The sequence below is a fragment of the Monodelphis domestica genome, chromosome 4 (assembly GCF_027887165.1).
Source record: "Monodelphis domestica isolate mMonDom1 chromosome 4, mMonDom1.pri, whole genome shotgun sequence".
NCBI classification, from domain to species: domain Eukaryota; kingdom Metazoa; phylum Chordata; class Mammalia; order Didelphimorphia; family Didelphidae; genus Monodelphis; species Monodelphis domestica.
The window spans coordinates 421,792,944-421,812,083 of NC_077230.1; the positions used below are offsets into that span (position 1 = coordinate 421,792,944).

General features: G+C 49.1%; 2 protein-coding genes across 2 annotated transcripts; one reads left to right on the forward strand and one right to left on the reverse strand.

Moving 5' to 3' along the window:
• Nucleotides 1–8,461: 8,461 nt before the first annotated feature.
• On the forward strand, nucleotides 8,462–17,109 carry ERCC1 (ERCC excision repair 1, endonuclease non-catalytic subunit). The gene is made up of 10 exons (XM_001365960.4): nucleotides 8,462–8,719; nucleotides 11,575–11,681; nucleotides 12,365–12,676; nucleotides 12,766–12,869; nucleotides 14,354–14,453; nucleotides 15,873–15,949; nucleotides 16,040–16,139; nucleotides 16,227–16,298; nucleotides 16,630–16,698; nucleotides 16,980–17,109. The coding sequence occupies exons 1-10, from the start codon at nucleotides 8,467–8,469 to the stop codon at nucleotides 17,031–17,033; spliced, it is 1,248 nt and encodes a 415-aa protein (XP_001365997.4). The 5' UTR covers nucleotides 8,462–8,466; the 3' UTR covers nucleotides 17,034–17,109.
• Nucleotides 16,927–19,088, reverse strand: POLR1G (RNA polymerase I subunit G). Its single transcript, XM_007492147.3, has 3 exons — nucleotides 18,970–19,088; nucleotides 18,686–18,830; nucleotides 16,927–18,428 (listed from the first exon to the last, which is right to left on the reverse strand). Exons 1-3 carry the CDS (start codon nucleotides 18,980–18,982, stop codon nucleotides 17,312–17,314), a joined length of 1,275 nt encoding a protein of 424 aa, XP_007492209.1. The 5' UTR covers nucleotides 18,983–19,088; the 3' UTR covers nucleotides 16,927–17,311.
• Between the last annotated feature and the right edge of the window lie 52 nt (nucleotides 19,089–19,140).

The following is a 19,140-nucleotide window of genomic DNA, read 5'->3' on the forward strand; positions in this document are numbered from 1 at the left end:
CCCAGGGTCATACAGCCAGGAAGTGTCTGGGGTCAAATTTGAACCCAGGACCTTACATCTCTAGGCCTGACTCTCAATTCACTGAGCCATCCAACTGCCCCTCTTTCCCTTTCTCCTTAAATAAATATCCTGTAGCAGGGTGGCTCAGTGGCATGAGAGCCAGGCCTAGAGTCTAAAGGTCCTAGGTTCAAATCTGGCTTTAGATGCTTCCTAGCTGTGTGACCCTGGGCAAGTCACTTAACCCCCATTGCCTAGCCCTTACCACTCTTCTTGCCTTGGAACAAATATTCAGTATCAATTCCAACAAAGAAGATAAGGATTATTTTTATTTTTAAACCCTTACTTTCTATCTTAGAATCAATACTATGTTTTGGTTCCAAGGCAGAAGAGCAGTAAGGACTAGGCAATGGAGAGTAAGTGACTTGCCCAGAGACACACAACTAGGAAGTGTCTGGGGTCAAATTTGAACCCAGGACCTCCCATCTCTGGACCTGGCTCTCAATCCATTGAGCCCCACAGCTGCCCCTCAGGGTTATTTGTAAAAAAGCAAAAAACAATTCCAGAGTAATTTGACTTGGGGAAATCCAACTATAGCTAGCTCCAGAACATCTTCTCATATATAGACTATGTAAAGAAAAGACTGCGACTCATCACCCAGTCTTGGAGGCAAGAGCTTACAGAAAACTGTTAGAAATAGAGTCATAGATAGAACCATTCCAATTGGAAGAAGAAAGAGTCAGGGAATTAGAAGTCAGGACAATCTGGCACAACGAGTGCTGTCAAGAGATTGGGTGAAGTTACAGTTAGTTATCTTTGGCTTCAAAGGTAGACTTAAAAGGCTCCAATTAGGTTGGCTTCATTTGAGAAGTGAACAGAGTCTTGGTTTAGTGGAAGCTGATTCTTCCAGAACTAACATTGGGAAGAAGAATAAGGACAGAGATAGGAGGTTGCCTCAAGCCCGAAAAATGCCAAGCCTCATCTCCTTACAAGTTGCTTGTGGGTCTGTTTCAACTGGCATCATAGGATCTCATGCAGAAGGCACCGGTCCCCAGTGGGTACCAGCCAGATTAAAGTGTCCCGGGAAAATGTTTAACAAAATAAAATGAAAATACAGTACAACATTTTCAATTGTTTTTCAGTCATGTCAGACTCTTCATGACCCTCTTTGGGACCTTTTTGGCAAAAATATTGAAGTGGTTTGCCCTTTCCTTCACCAGCTCATTTTCCAGATGGCCAAACTGAGGCCAACAGAGTTTAGTGACTTGTCCAGGGACACAGATCTAATAAGTTTCTGAAGCCAGATTCAAACTCAGGAAAAGGAGTCTTCCTGACTTTAGGCCCAGCATCCTATTTACTGTGCCACCTATAATACGCAATGTACCTCCTCTCTGCCCAAAGGAAATGACAAATACAATGAATACCTAGAAACTTTAGAAATACTTACTCATACAAAGAGGTACCAAGTGAAGTCAGTAGCTCCAAGAAAAGAAGACACCTAATGACCATAGTCATGTGAATGGAAAGACCCAACAACCCCCACAAAGTCCGCAAAACTGAATGTTGTATTTCCCTGCACCACTCTCCTCACTCTTTTGCAGAAGTGAGAGGTTCATAGGTGGGGAAAATTGCAGATATTTTTGTGTCTTATTTATTGACTTTGCTTATTGCTTCTTCGCTATTTTTTTCTTGCTTTCTGTAAAAAAAAAAAATTTTTTTTTCCAGGGCAGCTGGGTGACTCAGTGTATTGAGAGCCAGGCTCAGAGATGGGAGGTCCTGAGTTCAAATCTGGTCTGAGACACTTCCCCGCCATTGCCTAGCCCTTATTCCACTTGTGCCTTTGAACCAATAAACAGTATTGAATCTAAGATGGAAGGTATGTAGGATTTAAATTAATGTCCAGTACTCCAAGTATTATATTTTATAAAGTTTATTAATAATCACGAGAAGTAAAGGAATAAAAGGGTAATTATCTAACAAAATAGAACCACATGACTAGGCTCTTTTGTCTGTTTTTATTTTTTTAAACCCTTACCTTCCATCTTGGAGTCAATACTGTGTATTGGCTCCAAGGCAGAAGAGTGGTAAGGGCTAGGCAATGGGGGTCAAGTGACTTGCCCAGGGTCACACAGCTGGGAAGTATCTGAGGCCAGATTTGAACCCAGGACCTCCCACCTCTGGGCCTGGCTCTCAATCCACTGAGATACCCAGCTGCCCCCTCTTTTGTCTGTTTAAAAAGACCACTGGTTGCTGCTGTCATTACAGGAAGAAGAGAGAGAGAGATGGGAATACATAGTATAAGAGAGGAAAGCAGACTCATCATGCTGGAAGGCCAACTGGAGCTGGGGAAGGGCAGGAAGGACAGAGAATTCTGGTGAAAGAACTGAGGAGCTGAGAGAATCTCTTTGGGGAGCCCTCCAGAGAGGTTGGTCTGAGAAAATCTCTGAGACCTGATCATCCTTCTGTGAAGTCAGACCCCCTGAATCCAGTGGGAAACAACAGGAGCGGAGAGGACTTTGAGATAAATCTATCCATCCCAGGAAGATCTCCTCTCTCCTCCTAAAGCAGTCATATTATAACTAGAACAGTTAGAAGTCAGGACAGCTATCACAACTGACCCCAAAGGATCAGGCAGGCAAAGCTGACCCTGTAGGATTTGGGGAGAAGGGGTTCAATTGTTAGGTTTTAGGGACTTCCTATTTTCCCACTTTCCCAATACCTTATCCATCAATCTCACCTTGCCCTTTGTGTGTTCCTCAAAAAAAAAATAGCTGTTTTATAGATCTAGTGGCTGCTCATAATATTCAAGGAGAGGGACCAGAGTGCTTTGGGGAGGAGAACTATATTTCCTCTCCAAGGAAGAAGAAGCTGGATTTACTTCAGCCCTGACTCTGAAGAACAGTAGCGGAGCTGGTGTCCCTGGGAGAGCCGGACTTCATTGAGGTGAAGGGTGTGACCTACTGTGGCGAAAGCTCAGCCAGCAATCTCACCATGGCCAATGTCCCTTGGCACGAGGAAGTGATACACTTTGTGGAAGAGCTCATGGGTCTGCTCCCCCAATATGAAATTGCCTGTGAGCACAAACACTCCAGTTGTCTCCTGATTGCTCACACCAAGTTCAAGATTCCAGGAGCTCGTCCAAGAGTATGAAAACAGTCATGGCTTGAAGACCTTCAGCGCCAAAGATTATGTGGCCAAGACTCCCCACTGGGCAGTCTTTGGGGCCAGTGAGTGAGGTTTTGATCCCAGAGGAAGACCAAATCTAAGGACATCTCTGGTTGTTGAGACTCAGACTTAGTTGGGAGGTGTTACCTCCCATAATGGCCCCAGAACTGACTAATCCTAACTAACTGTGTCCCAACAAGGACATGTGACAAGGAAATCACTTTTAAAAGACTGATATATATTAATTTAAGGTCGCCAAGGGATTCAGCTATGTAATTCCTTAATGAAAACTCTAGTCAGCCGTCAACCTTTTATGGAGTTTTAATTACAAACAGGAGGAAGAAAGGAATTAGAGATAGAGAGATAGAGGGAGAGAGAAAGGGGAGAGAAGGGAATAGGGCTTAAATACCCCTTCTGTTTAGGCTGGGCCAAAAGGCCCAAGCCCTTAGATAGCTGGGGCAATGAAAGGAGATCAGTCCCTATTACTCACGTGACCAAAAATGGAGAAACAGTCTCGGGGCCCCCACCTTCAGCTTCCTTCTGCGCAAGCTTCTCAGAGCACACCGCAACCACCCCAACAAACTCCTCCACCACCTCGTGTCTTCAGACCCCCCTATCCTTAAGGAAACCACCCAAGTTCCCTCCCCTCAGTCCTCACATCTACCAATCACCTGTCCATCAATTTCCCTGTGCCAATGGAGGCTCTAGCTTAACCCAGGACCGCCCAGAGGTCTCTGGCTTTGCACATGTCTGTTGAAGGTCATATTCTCAAATAATTAAATCTTTGATCCTTTGCTACAGCCCTTTCTAAATCCTGTTAACCTGAGTAGGGTAGAGATTGGAATAATTAAATTTTGATCTATGCTGCAGCCCTTACTCAATCCTGTTAGGACTGAGTAGGGTGGAGATTGATTCCAAGTATCTCCATTGTATCAATTCTAAAATCAATCATGACTCAAAGAAATTCCTGTTCTATGCTTAAGCATAGGTCAAAGTCCTTTCCATTGTTCAGCAAAAGGTTTCTGTCCTAAAGTAATCTTAAGAAGGGAGGAGAAGGAACCTCCCATGCCAATGGGGTTCACATTCCAATAGTCAAGACCCACTATCAATAGGAAATTTTTCAAGTATGAAATTTCCCAATGGTGAAATTTCCAACATTTATAAGTCTAAGAAAATTTTGAGGTTTACAGACAGAGAATGCAAGTGAATGTTTATGCAGAGAATGTTCCAAAAGCACAATTCTGGGGAGAAACAGTGCATTCAAGAAGGAAAGGCAGCATCCCAACTCTTTGAGAGCATGGAACTCAGCCCCCACTTTCATTGGAGAACTCAAGGTTTTGCCTCTTTTGGGAAAATTTCAGCAGATTTGAACTATGGACAGACTTTGACTTGAAGGGCAGTGAGTGTGATCATCATCATCTCTGGTGCCCGCCTGGTATTAAGGGATGAGCTGCTGCTTGGGCCAAGTCTCCTGCCTGGTCACCCTGAGTACTAATGCCCTTCTCAACATCCAGACTTTGCCCTCTTTGTAACAATGGATATCTGCCCTCCTGGAGTCCCGATCGCTGGACTTTTAGAAGAGTATTTCCTAAGAACTATCCAATTTGCCACGAATGGAAGCTACCTGGTTAGCTCTTGACATTTGTGCCTCTGGGCCAACCCCTTGTGACAGTGAATTGGTCTTCTGGAAAGATCCCCTTTGTAGTGGATGTCCTTCTTTTCCCAGGCCACTTCCTAAAGAGCTAATCCACGACTGGATTAGAAATTCTGCACCAGGGCTCATTGCAGTGTGGTTGCATTTGAGTATTTCTGCCAGCCAAATTCTAAAACTAAGAGAACAGTTTACTTTTTATGCCAACAGTAAACTTCCAGGCATCTTACAGACCTGCAAAAATGGCATCCCTTCATTCTTCAAGTCATCACTGCTTGGATGAATCTCGAGGTCCATTTCTTCCCCAGTGGAGAGCTCACAGGGTATCCAGTGCTTGCCTTGTTTTTGAAGATCATTGTGGTTATTTTAAAAATGCCTTCATCCCAGGAAATGAGCTTAATAAAATATTCCTTCTGACAAAAAAACCCTGTAATATTTATAGGGAAAGATGGGTGGATATGAAGAATGGAGGGTTTGTAGCAGGGAATGGAGGAGCTGAAGGGAAAGAGGGAATATGGCTGCAGGTGAAGAAAAGGAGAGAGATGCCCCCTGCCGAGAGGCTATTTTTCAAAAATTTTATTTATTTATTTATTTTTGGTTACAATACTCACTTTATTTCTCTCCCTCCCTTCTGCCCGCCCTTCCCACAGCCAACTAGCAATTTCATTGGGTATTACTTGTATCCTTGATCAGAACCTATTTCCATGTTGTTGTTTGTACTCGGATGTTCATTTAGAGTCTACATCCCCAACCACATTCCCCTCCAAGTTGTTCAGGATCACTGCATTGCCACTAATGGAGAAGTCTATTACGTTCGATTGTACCACAGTGTGTCAGTCTCTGTGTACAATGTTCTCCTGCTTCTGCTCCTTCCGCTCTGCATCACTTCCTGGAGGTTGTTCCAGACTCCATGGAATTCCTCTACTTTATTATTCCTTTGAGCACAATAGTATTCTATTACCAACATATACCACAATTTGTTCAGCCATTCCCCAAATGAAGGGCATCCCCTCATTTTCCAATTTTTGGCCACCACAAAGAGTGCAGCTATGAATATTTTTGTACATGTCTTTTTCCTTATTATCTCTTTGGGGTACAAACCCAGCAGTGCTATGGCTGGATCAAAGGGCAGACAGTCTTTTATCACCCTTTGGGCATAGTTCCAAATTGTCCTCCAGAATGGTTGGATCAATTCACAACTCCACCAGCAATGCATTAATGTCCCGATTTTGCCACATCCCTTCCAGCATTCATTACTTTCCTTTGCTGCCGAGAGGCTATTTTTTAACAAAATGGGGTGTGCAAGAAATGAGCCACTTATGATAGCATGCGGGATGTATTCTCTATGGATTGGTGCTGAAGATACCCCAGAACAGGTAAATGGGGATTCTCCTGAGAGACAAGTCTTTCCCCAGACTTTGGTCGCCCAGCAGGGGTCTGATAAGGACCATTTGTAGTTGGATGACTGAACTGAGGTTCAGCTCCCTCTATGCTCCCTGAAAACATAGTCCACTTATCTGACTGTGATATTCAAATAAGATAAATTTTAATAACCAGTTCAGATTGGAGAGGTATCAGGGATGTCCCTAAATAAGGTTGGAGTCTTTCTCAGCTTTGGAGCTGAGGCCAGGTCTCACAGGCTGGTGTAGGGTTTCTCTTATACCTATCTATGCTATATCTGTGCTAGTTTTCTTAATTTCAAAATCTTAGCAGTAGACAGCAAGCAACAAGAAAAGTACTGATTTTCAGAACTGGTTGGGCCTATCTCTTTGGGCTGAAGAAAGTAGAGGCACTTCTATCCAGAGACTGGGAAGAAAAAACTCCACCACACTTCCCACCCAGGAAGGAAGTGCTAGTCACTAGACCAACTGCCACTCCCAGTTGCCCCTTCCCCTAACAACTGTCAGTCTTGTCAATTTCTTCTCTCTCTAATATTCCCATTGTTGCTTGTTCCAACATAGTGGCAGAAAGTCCAGAACTTCTTTTTGTTGCCTTTCCATAGGCAATAACCTTGAAGATAGCTAGTGTGGGTTTATTGTGGAAGGAGAGGGAAGAAATGATCTCCATTACAATAGGCTTGGCAATAGGGAGACCCAGGAAAAAGAAAAGAGAAGAGAAAGCAGAGACAAGAACAACATTTTGGTTATATATGACTCTCTGGGAGGGGAGAAGGGAAAGGAATACAGAGGACCCACAAGACAGCACTGATGGCAAGCCATATCCACAATATTGTGGCTAGAATATGGAATCTGGAATAATGAAGGCCTGAGTTCAAATCTAGCTTCAGGCAAGCTCCAAATTGAGAAGTTGCGAAAATAATTGCAGAACTACATTAAGAGAGTTTCCTCATCAGGAGTTGATGAAACTGCAGGTTTGGATACATCCCCCAAAATAATATGATGGAAATATGAAATACACTCTAAGGAACAATGAATATTTATAATTAGGAGAAAATGATCATAGGATTTAGTGTGAGAAGAGCTCTTGGGGACCTTCGAGTTCAATCTCCTTGTTTTATAGTTGAGGAAACTGAGACCCTGAAATCTGATATGACTTGCCCAAGGTCATACAGAATAGAAATAGCTGGGATTTAGTCAGGTCTTTTGATATCAAGACTAGTATTCTTTACCTTATATCCCAGACCTTTCTTTCCCCTTCCTATCACTGATATCTCATCTCAGCCAGGAAATCTCATTGCTTTCAAGTCTAGAAATTAAAAATAATAATAATTGTATCATTAAATTAATTAATATCAGTTTGTGACCTCCTTTGAGGTTTCCTTGGCAAGGATACTGGAATGCTTTGACCTTTCCTTCTCCAGTTTATTTTCTAGATGAGGAAACTGGGGCCAACAGGGTTAAATGACTTGCCCAGGGTCTCACAGGTAGTAAGTGCCTGAGGCTAGATTTAAATCCCTTGGAAGAGAAGTTCAGTACTTTGTCAATTGTGCTAAGCAATGGTCTGGCACAGTGCTAAGCCTTTTATAATGATTATCTCTCTCCTCTAGTGGCTTAAATTAATCAGGAATCCCTTTGCAGAGAAAAGCATTTAATCAGTTTCCAAGGAACAAGAAGGAAGGTACTTGGGTTTCTTTCCATACCAATATCTCTGGAGCCAGGTTTCCAAGGCCAGGAAATAGCCTGGAAGGGACGGATTGGATGGCCCTTGGGTCTCTCTCCAACACTAGGTGTGATTTCGTAGGGTGAGAAAAGTCTGGGTTGGGAGAGTGGGCGTGGGGAGACCTGGATTCGCTCACCCTCTCCTCATCCATTTAAAATGACATTTTCTTAAGTAAGTGATGTGAAATAATTACATGAACAAACTTGGGGATAGGGAGAAAAGGATGCAGAAGGAAGGAGAAAGAAGAGTTCAGGGGAAGGAGGAATAAAGGGTGAGATGAGAGTAGGAAGGAACCGAGGGACCAAACCTGGTCATTTCCCAGGGAAGAACACTAAGGCCTAGAGATGGGAAAACACTTGCCCAATGTGAAATGAGCAAGAGCAGACTAGAACCTAGGTCTCCCCATCTCAGATCAGGAAAAATGTAGAGACAGAAAGAGGAGAAACACAAGTAAAGAGACAGAAACGCCAGACACTCCCCCATCCTCCAGTCCGCCACGGACATAGAGCGCTGGGCCAGAGTGTCCTCTCTCTATGGTCCTCGGAGGGACAGAAAAGCCGGAAGTACCGCTGCCGGTGGCCGAAGTCGGGCTCTTCTCTTGTTCTCTACTGCAGGTACTGCGGTGGGTCTCAGCAGCTTTAGAGACTGAGCTTAGACTCGGAGGACAAAGTCTGGGTAGTTTTGGAAGAGCCCATGCAGCGCTTGGAGAACGTCGTGCGCTAGGGACTGGCTGTCCCGGTGACCAATCACGGGGGCGCTCGGAGACAACACAGAATAGAGCGGGAGGTGAGCTACCGGCGAGTGGGCGGGGCGTGTGAAGAGCTAGGGGCGGGGACAAGAGCAGGAGAGGGCCCTGTGGGAGTCCAGGGACTAGGGAGGGGGCGTGGAGTGTGGAGAGCAAGGGGGCGGGGCTTGTGGAACACCAGGCCTAGGGTAGGGGCAGGGTGTTTAGAGTTAGGGGCGGGAACAAGAGCAGGAGAGGGGCGGGGACAAGAGAAGGGGTGAGGTGTGTGGAGCCCTGGGACAAAGGAGGGGCAGGGGTAAAAGAAGGGGCGGGGCATGCGGATCCCGGGACCGTGGCCGAGGTGGAGGGGGGGAGGGCTTGGATTGCTGGGGATGTATGCCTAGTACTAGAAGGCATTATTGGGGAGCAGCAGGTACTTGAGGGGCAGGGCCGTCTTCCCTTCTTTACCCGTGCTGCTGAAGGGGAAGATGGCTGGATTCAAAACAAATTTACGTAAAAATAACAAAAACCTCAACTGGACCCTCACTCCTGCAAGGCATTCTTGCTCTATACGTGCCGTATCAGGGCTCTCTCCCACTGTCCATAGCGGCTCTTGCAGACCTTGTAATCCCTCCACAAGCCTCCCATGACTCACCTTCCCCACCACCTTCTCAGCTGAAAACCCTGCCTTATATTTTACAGGAAAAAATGTTGAAGACATTTACTGAGAGCTCTCTGATCTCTCCCATCTCGTATCATCTAGATGCCTTCTCCCACTATCTCCTCCACCCCCGTCTTACCCGAAGACGTGGCCCTTCTTGACCTGTCAAACCCCTCTGCATGTACTGGGGATCCTATTCCATCCTGCCTCCTCCAACAGATTTCCCCCCTCTGTCATGCCCACTTTTTTATCTTCAGTCTCCCGTCTGTCGCCTCCTTCCCTGACGTCTATGAACTGCCCATGTCTCCCCCTTCCTCAAAGTCACTTGATCTGTCCCCACTGTCCTCCTCTATCTCTTCTGCCCTTAATGGCTAAACTTCTGGTGAAGGCTGTCAATGACTGCTGCTTCCACTTCCTCTCCCCTCACTCCCTTTTTAACTCTGCAGTTTGGTTTTCAATCTCATCATTCAACAGAAATTGCTCCTAGCAAAGTGGCTAAGGATCTCCTAGTGCCAATAATGGCCTGTTCTCCATGCTCATCCCTCCTGACCTCTCTGCAGACTCTGGCACCGTCAGGTTCATCCTCTTCTTGATGCTGTCTTGATTTTCAGGGCACTCCTGGTTCTCTCTTGGTTCTCCTCCCCACTTTCAGATTGCTTTTCAGCCCCCTTCAACAGATCTTTCTCCAGGAAACATGATCCCAAGGGCTCTGTCCTGGACCCTCTTCTCTTCTCCCTCCATATTATTTATTTCACATGAGGATCTGTCAGCTTTTGTGGACTCAGTTATCCCCTCTCTGCTGACGATACTCAAATCTGCTCACCCAGTGCTAAATTCTCTGCTGACCTCCCATCTCCACCTGCCTTTCAGGCATCTTCATCCTGTAGACATCTTGAGCTAAACGTGTCCAAAACTGAACTCGAGATCTGTTGCCCCTTTCTGACTTCCCTGTTACTGGAGATCGAGCTGTGTCCCCAAGTTTCAAAACCCGAGTGTCCTCCTGGACTCCTCACTCTCTTGCCCTCCCCTCCATCCAAGCTGTCGACAAGGCCTGTGATATCACCTCTGCACCCTCTCTCCAGTACACCCTTTTCTCTCCTCTGCCCCCCACCCTGGTGCAGATCCTCATCACCTCCCACCTGGGCTATGGAAGTAGCTGCTGATGGGTTTGCCTGCCTCTAGGCTCTCCCCACTCTGGTCCAGCTTCCATTTAGCCACCAAAGTGATTTCCTTAAGGGACAGTTTGGACCTTGTTGCCTCCCCCTCTCCTTCACTCAGTGAGGTCCAGTAGCTCCCTATTACCCATGTGGCCAAATATAAACTCCTCTGTATGACATCACTTTCCCAGGCTTCTCATACCTTGCAATCTCCCCATATACTCTCTGATCCAGTGATACCGGCCTCCTTATGTTCCTCAAGCAAGACCCTCCACCTCCTGACTCGACATTTCTCCTGGCTGTGCCTGGCCCTCTCTCCCTTTCTACCCCCCTCCCTCCCTCTCTCTGTTTTCTTCAAGTCCCTGCTAAAATCCCACCTTCAACAGGAAGCCTTTCTGGCTCCCTCTTCATTCTCCTGCTAGGGATTATTTCCTCTTTCGCCTGGCTCTTCTTTCCACATTTTCTCCCCAGACTGCGTTTCTCAAGGGCAGGGGCTTTGGCCTTTCTTTATAGCCCAAGCGCTTAGCACAGTTCCTGGCACATAGTAGGTGCTTAATAAATATCAATTGCCTGCCTGGGGGCAGCAGGGACATTGGGTTGTCAGGTGTCTGGAGCACTGGAGGTCGCAGGGACATAGAGATTCTGGGAATTTGGGATGCTGTGGGATAGGGACACTGGAGTTCTAGACACCTGAAGCACGGGGGGGGGGGGGGGGGGGGCAGCAGGGACATTGGAGTGCCGGGCCCCTGGAGCATGGGGAGGCATGTGTGGCAGAGTCTTTGAGGTGCTGGCTATGTGGAACATTGTGGGGCACCAGGGACACGGGTGTGGGTGCCTGGATCTCTGAGGGGAGTAACAGGGACATGGGGGTTTGGGCAAAAGATATTGGGTTGCTTGGAATGGGGGTGACAAGAACTTTGGGTTCCTGGGGGTGGCAGTACTGGGGGAACATCTGAGTGCTTCAAACCTGGAACAGTGGGAAGTGCCAGGGACATCGCAGTGCTGGATTCCTGGAACCCGTGGGGGTCCTGGCAAGCCACAGGGATGTTATCAGGGAATGGAATGCTTGGAATGTTAGTCACCATCCTGTCTGCGCCAGGCCAGGAAACAAAGATGGACAGCAAGAAGGAGGCAGCTGAGGAGTCCACCCAGCCCCCAGAGAGGAAGAAATTCACTATCCCCCTGGAGGAGGCTCCGCCTCTGGAGGTAGAGGAGGGGAAGGGGCTGGGGGTAGGGGAGACCTGAGCCTGGGCTTCTGATGGATGAGGCCAGCGAGGAGCCTATGTGGGATCCTAGCCCCAGCTGTGGCCCTGGGGCAAGGCCTTTCCCCTCTCTGCGCCTTGGTTCTCCCTCTGTCAAATGCGAAGAGCCCCAGGGGGTCAGAGGATCCCTGCCCTGAAGTCAGGCTCATTCTGCCTGGACCCCGAGGACAGAACTGGGAGCACTGAGGGTGAGGGGTGCTGGTGGAGAAGTGCACAGACACTGGACTGCGCGAGGGAAAACCTTTCTAAAGGGCTGCCCATCGCGGGCAATATTCAAGGAGAGGCTGGGTGACCACTATTCAGGGATGCTGTGGAGGGAGCAGATGGGCTCCTGCTCTCTGCCTCTGATCTAGGAACTCCAAAGACCTGGGCAGGGGGAGTATCTGCTCCACAGTCAGTCAGCCAGTCAACAAGCACTCTTGCTAGGAAGCCAGCTTGTCCTCAGTGAGCTTCTTTGTACATCAGAGGCTCAGCATTGGTGTGCAGTGAAATTACACTGGGCTCAGTTTCCCCCTCTGTAAAATGAAGGTTGGCCTCAGGGGGCCCTTTCAGCTCCTTTGGTGCCTCGAGATGAATTTCAGAGGGAGAAATAGATATCTTCATGCCTTCTTCCTTCAACATTCTCAGGTGAAGTCCCTATTTAAATCCAGCCGGAACCTTCCCTCACCCGGTACCTCTGTCCTTGGGTCCAATCCAACCTATGCAGACTACACCACAGCCAGGCTTGGTCCTGGAAGAGCCCAGCCTGAAGCCATTCCCCGTAGGGTCCAGGCCGGAGCTCCTCCTCTAGGGGCACAGCCTGGAGTGCCTCCCCAAAGGGCCCTGCCTGAGGAAGCTGCTCCCAGCCTGGGACCACCCGGAGGAGACACTGCCAACCAAGGCCCTCAGGGGCCAAAGCCCACCACCAAGAGCAACAGCATCCTTGTGAGCCCCAGACAGGTGAGGTGGGGTAATCCCAGAACATGGAGGGAAGGGGGGGGAACCAGAGGGCAGAATCCGCTCTCTCCTCACCTCCTGCTTCTCCCCAGAGGGGTAATCCTGTCCTGAAATTCATAAGGAACGTGCCTTGGGAATTTGGAGAAATTGTCCCTGACTACGTTCTGGGTCAGAGCACTTGTGCCCTCTTCCTCAGGTGAGCCCCAACCTTCTTAGAGGTCTCCCAGACTGAAGGAGGCAGTTAGGTGGCACAGTGGACAGAGCACCAAGACTGGAGTCAGGGGAGCCTGGGTTCAAATCTGGCCTTGCTAGCTGTGTGACCCTGGGCAAGTCACTTAACCTCCATTGCCTAGCCCTTACCACTCTTCTGCCTTGGAGTTGGCACTAAGGAAGGGTTAAAAAAAAAATCACCAAATGGGATTTGGGTTGGGAGAGGGGAATGGAAAGTGTGAGTCCCGCCAGCCAGGGGACCAGGAAGAAGGGTGGGGTGGAGAACTAGGGGAGGAAGCCTAGAGAAGGGCCTGTTTGAACATCTTTATGAGCCTGCCACCTGGCTTAGTACCCAGCATGCCGCAGAGACCTAATAAATGCTGGCAGAGCAACTTCTTTCCACCCATTGACATCCTCTTTCTTCAAGAGGCAATAAAGGGGTCAGCTTCTCCCCGAAGACTTCCCTGACCCCCCCCACCCCCCTGCAAGGGCCAGCCCACGGCCCACCCCAGTTAATGTCCTCCTTCTGGCCGTGACCCCGGGATCCCAAAGGCTGGGTCAGCGGAGCCCAGGCAGCTCTGACAGGTCTTGCCAAGCTGGAAAGGCCTGTAGTACAGGCCCAGGGGTGGACTGTATGTCCGTCATCCAAGATTAAGCTAGTCAGGCTTGGCCTGGGTCATCACCTGATTCACAGCAAAGGGATCCATTTTTTGGCCACAAGAACTCTCACGTCTTCTGCACTCTATGTTGGTGGATGGAGGGACTGTGGTCCATGTTGAGGGATGGATGCGTCATGGCAGCGAGCATAGTGTAGAAGGCTGGGATCTTGGTTCCATTCTGGCTCCGCCTTTTCCTCCGTGAGGCCCCAGGCAAGTGCTTGAGCTGCCCAAGACTGTTCTTCTCTATAAAATGAGGGGGCTAGGCTGGATCGGGGGGCTTTGGCCCTTCTGTGTCTTGGGCCTATCACGCTGGTGAAGTCCAGGGACCCCTGCTCAGAATTATGGTCTTAAACAATCAAAGGAAATGCTAAACTTCTGTTAGATGTTATTGAAAACAAAGATGACAGCTTTCCCATCCAAGTGCATGGGACCCCTCTGAAATCTATCCACACCCCTTGTAGGTTCCCAAACCCACCCTAGCTTAGAACTCCTGAAATAAACTTGGAGGCTCCCTCCTGCTTCAACTATGAACTTACAAGCATTTATGGTTCTCCTGGACTGGGGGGGATGTCACTGGATCATAAATGTGGAATTGGAAGGGAACTCGCAGAGGATCTAGTTCAATGCCCTTGTTTTACAGATAGAGAAATTGAGGCCCAGAGAAGACAAGAGAACATGCCCCAGGTCACCCAGTGACCAAATCTCACAGGGTTTTCCCTGCATTAGGCAATTCCCAGTGAAGGATGTATGAGGCACTTAAGGAAGGCTTCTGAAATTTGGTGAATTGCATTCTCCTGCTTCTCCTTTATAGCCTGCGCTACCATAACTTGCACCCCAATTACATCCATGAGCGTCTGCAAGGGCTGGGGAAGAACTATGCTCTCCGGGTACTCCTGCTTCAAGTGGACGTGGTAAGAATCCAGGATTGGATAGCCTGGAGCTCTGCTAGACCCCCTTCATGCTCTTAGGCAAGATCCTGGAATTCCATGGGCTTGTTTTGCCCTGTATCAGATATACTGGATGGTTTCCAAAGGATAGGGTCCCTCTTAGCTCTGATGGTCTCTGTTCTAAGCCCATAGGGCCATTTCCTAATCTAAGTTCCCTTCCAGATAGGATATACTATGTTCTGGTGTCCCAGCTCTGACAAGCTCTCTTATTCTCTTTGAATTTGTTTGCAATGAGCTCGTCTATTTTCTTCCACTTGCCTCTTTCCCACATTGGAGAAAAGAAAGATGCAGAGTAAAGAAGAAAAAACATCCCCAATTGGCCATGCCCCCAAACTATTTTGTCTCATTCTGCACACTGACTCCGTTACCTCTGCTTAGGAGCCAGGTGGCACATTTCATCATCAGTCCTCTGAAATTGTGGTTTGGACTGACCCAATCCATTGAATCGATCCGTTTCCAAGTTCTTAAAAGGAGCTTTTCTCTACAACTGCTCGTCATTTTCCTGGATCTATTCCTTACCTCTGCATCAGTTCATAAAAATCTTCCTGGGTGTCTCCAAAACTGTCTTTCTTCTTTTCTTACAATGTAATCAGACACCATTAATTCATATACCAGTTTGTTCTACCATTCCCCAATTGATGGAGACCCCTTCAGTTTCTAGTTCTTTGTCCCCTCAGAAAAAGCTGTATATTTTTCTATATATGAATCCTTTTCCTTTGATCTTTTTAGGGCATAGACTCTATAGTGCTATAACTGGGCAAAGGGTATGTATACACATTTTCATCATTTTGGGGGCACAGCTCCACCAATTTATTTACCAGCCCCATCAGCACTTGCAATTTTCCTTTTTCATTAACTTTGGCAATCTGATTGGTCTTGAGGTCATACCACAGAGCTATTTTAATTTGCATTTCTCTACTTGCTAGTGATGTGGACCATTTTTCTTCCACAGCTTCAGTTTCTTCCCTGAGAACTGTCTGTTCATATTATTTGACCATTTTCTAATTAGGGAACATTTTTTCTTCTAAAATTTGAGTCAGTTCCTCATACATCTTGGAAACAAGACTTATATTAGAGAAACTTGTGGCAAAGATTTCATACTTTCCCTTCCTCTCCCTGTTCCCTACTTCTAATTTTAGCTGCTTTGATTTTGTTTGTGCAAAATGTAATAAAAACTGTCTATTCTTCTGCGATCCTCTTTATCCTTTAATTATAAATTCTTTCCTTATCCATATGTCTGAAAGATAACTTCTTTTTCTTTATCAAATTTATGATGTCCTTCCATGTTCTAAAGTTCCTCCCAGCTCTTCTGAAGGTCTCTATTTTAAGTTCTCAAACCTTGGTCTATGGTTCTAATCCTCTCTCTAATCTTGGTTGAAACAGAAAGACCCTCAGCGTGCCCTGAAGGATCTGGCTAAGATGTGTATCTTGGCTGACTGCACACTGATTCTAGCCTGGAGGTGAGGTCTGGGATACAGCAATAGGGGAGTGAGATTGGGGGTGTGTGAGGGAAAGCCGGGGCTCACCCCTTTCCTTCTCCCCTCCCTCAGCCCAGAAGAAGCCGGGCGGTACCTGGAGACTTACAAGTCCTATGAACAGAAGCCTGCTGACCTGCTGAAGGAAAAGCTGGAACAGGACTTTGTGTCCAGGGTGAGAAGCTTCTCCTTTGATTCTCACCGTCCTCTTCCCCCAACCCTGTCCCAAAGCCAGTGTGGCTCCATGTCACTTTCTTCCTAGGTCACTGAGTGTCTGACCACAGTGAAGTCAGTGAATAAGACAGACAGCCAGACGCTGCTAGCCACCTTTGGGGTAAGGGTCCCACTGTGCTGTGCCTCCCTCCCCTGTCTTGTCGTCCAAGTGAGGTGCCTCAGGCTGCTCTGATCTCACCCACCCCAGCCCTGACTTCCAACATTTCTGAACTCTGGTACTTGTCTTCTCCCTCCATCCTTCTAATGCCAGGAAGCTGTCTTCCCCCTTCAGTGCTGGGGACTCTCCCCTCCCCCCTCCTCCAGCCACACCATCTTTTTGTTGGGGGTTGGTGGAGTGGGGGTACTCACCCACCACGGCCATTACAATTACAGACTCACTTTTGGGTCCATCTAACCCACCCCTTTCCACATGTCCCTGCCTCTCTTTGCAGTCCCTGGAGCAGCTCACAGCCGCCTCTCAAGAAGACCTGTCCCTCTGCCCTGGCTTTGGGCCTCAGAAGGTGAGGAGAGGAGGTCCCGGGGATCTTGGGATCAGAGAACCTCAGAGTTCAGGGTCCTTACTCCTCATTTTACAGAGGGAACCCGAGGCACCCAGATGGGGAGGGTTAGGGGTATAATTGAGTTAGGCCCTAGGACTTTCACATATGGGCTCCCCACTCCACCTCCAACCTGGGAAGAGACTGAGAGAGGATAGGAATCAAAACAAACCCACAGCAGCATCCCAGATGTGCAAAGTATCTCCTTTTAATGGTGGAGACCCAACTGTCTGTTTCCTCTCCAGGCCCGAAGGCTCTTTGATGTCCTACACCAGCCCTTCCTGAAGGTGCCCTTATAACCCCACGGAGGGGCCTGGATGGCAGGAGTGGGCAGGGAGGGTCCCAGGTTGGATGGCAATAAAGCACGAATACCAGCTGGCTCATCTCCATCACTGAGTAGACATCTCCCTGAGTTGGAACAAGAGCAGGATGAGGTGTGGAGGTCCAGTCCCTCTCCAAGGTCAAGCTTTGCCCACTGTGGCCCTTTAATCTCTTCTTCCTGGCCCCTAGGAGGCCCCCTTCCCATTGGGCCTGGACTCAGATGGGCTGGCTCATCCACTTAAGGCTTCCAATGGCTCTATAGTCTCTTCTTCTTTTTCTTCCTCTTCTCTTCTGCTCCCTGACCGGGGTTTGGGGTCACTGACTCAGGGATCCAAGCGGGGGAGTCAGTCTCCTTTGGTGGCTCTGGTAACATCTCCTCCCCTTCCTCTGGCTTCTTCCTCTTCTTCTTCTTCTTCTTGATGGGCAAAGAGTCAGCCTCCTTGATGGACTCTGTTACTACAGTCTCTTGGTCCAGCATTTCTCCTCCTGGTTCTTCTTTCTCCCTTTTGGGTGAAGGTGGGACTGCTATCTCCTCCTTCATCCCAGCAGCTTGCTCAGGCTCTAGCATCTCTCCTCCTGCCTCCTGCCTCCTCCTGCTCTTCTTTTTGGCAGAGGATGGGGTTGATTCCTTTGGAGGATCAGCCTGGACTTCAGCCTCTGGTTGCCTCTCCTCCTGCTCTATCATCTCTCTTTCCAGCTCTCGTTTCTTCTTGCTTTTCTTTGGCTTAGTGGGTGAAAAACTGGCTTCCTGTCGAAGCTCCATCACTGGTACCTCTCCTGCTGGCTCCTGTACCTCTCCTTCCTGCTCCTTCTTCTTTTTCTTCTTCTTCTTGATAGGTAATAGGGCTGCCACCTCTTCCTCTATTCTGATTGCCATTTGCTCCTTAAGTTCTGGCATCTCCTGTCCCAAAGCCTGCCCTGGAGCAGAGTCCGGCCCCCCCTCTCCAATCAAAACCTCCTGTGGCCTTGGACTCAGAGACACCGATTCGGACTTCTTCCTTTTCTGGGGGGACTTCATCTCCCTGGCTTTCCCTGCTCCTGAGGGAGCAGGTGGCCCCACCACAGGCTGCCGCCCCCCAAAGGCCTGAAATCGGGGGCGGAGGCCAGGCGGGATCTGTGGGGGTGGGCTGGTGGGGATGGCATGGAGGAACTGGCCAGACAGTTTATTCCGGGGCACTTCTATGACACTCAGGGTGCCCTGCAGAGCTGGTGCTGGGACGAGCTGGCCATCTGCAGAGGTCCCTGGGGCCAGCAGGGTCTCAGGGCCGGTGGAGGTGCTGCTTAGGACTTGGTAGCGCTGGCGGATACCCGCCTCATTGCGATGGCTCTTCAGGGTCTGGAAGCCCACCAGAGGCACCTTGCATCCATTGAGGCTGTGGAGGAAGGAAGGGGGGGACTTGAATGGGATGGGGGTTGAAGGGGGCAGGCCCGGCACGAAAACCTGCAGTAACTGGGGGGGGGCACACCGGAATTCTGGGATCTCTGATTCTTAGGGCCTCAAAGGCACCTTCTGTGTCTGGGCCTGGCACATAGTAGGTGCAAGACAGGCCTAGACCAAAGGACAGAACCCAAGCCCCACCTCTGCCGCGAGGGGGTGTGCCTGCACGTGCGGGCCATACAACCCACTCACCTGGCCGGGCTGAAGTCCGCGGGGGTCCGGATGAGCCACAGTTCGGTGTCCGGCTTCCGCAGGGCGTCCAGGGCGAGGGGAGGTGGCGGCTCGGAGGGGAGCGCGGCCGGGCAGAAGTCGTCCGGGCAGAGGGGGCTCCGGAGCGCTGGCGGCAGACGGGGATGGGAGTGGCGGTGAGCAGAGTTCTCGGCCCCAGCCATCCCCATAGCAGCGTAGGCCCCCCCAGAATCCCCCCGCAGTGTCCCCCTTTCCTCCTCGCCCCTCCCAGGCCCCGCTCTGCTCACCTTCGGCAGTCATGGTGCCGCAGCTCCAGCAACTACGCTAAGTTCTTCCCGGGTCCGGAAAGCACGGCCAGCACACGTGGGACGGGGGCGGGGCTACCGCGCTGGGTGAGCCCATTTCTACCGGAATAGAGGGGGGTGAGAGCCGGGAGGATGCAAGTTCCCGGCGTCTTG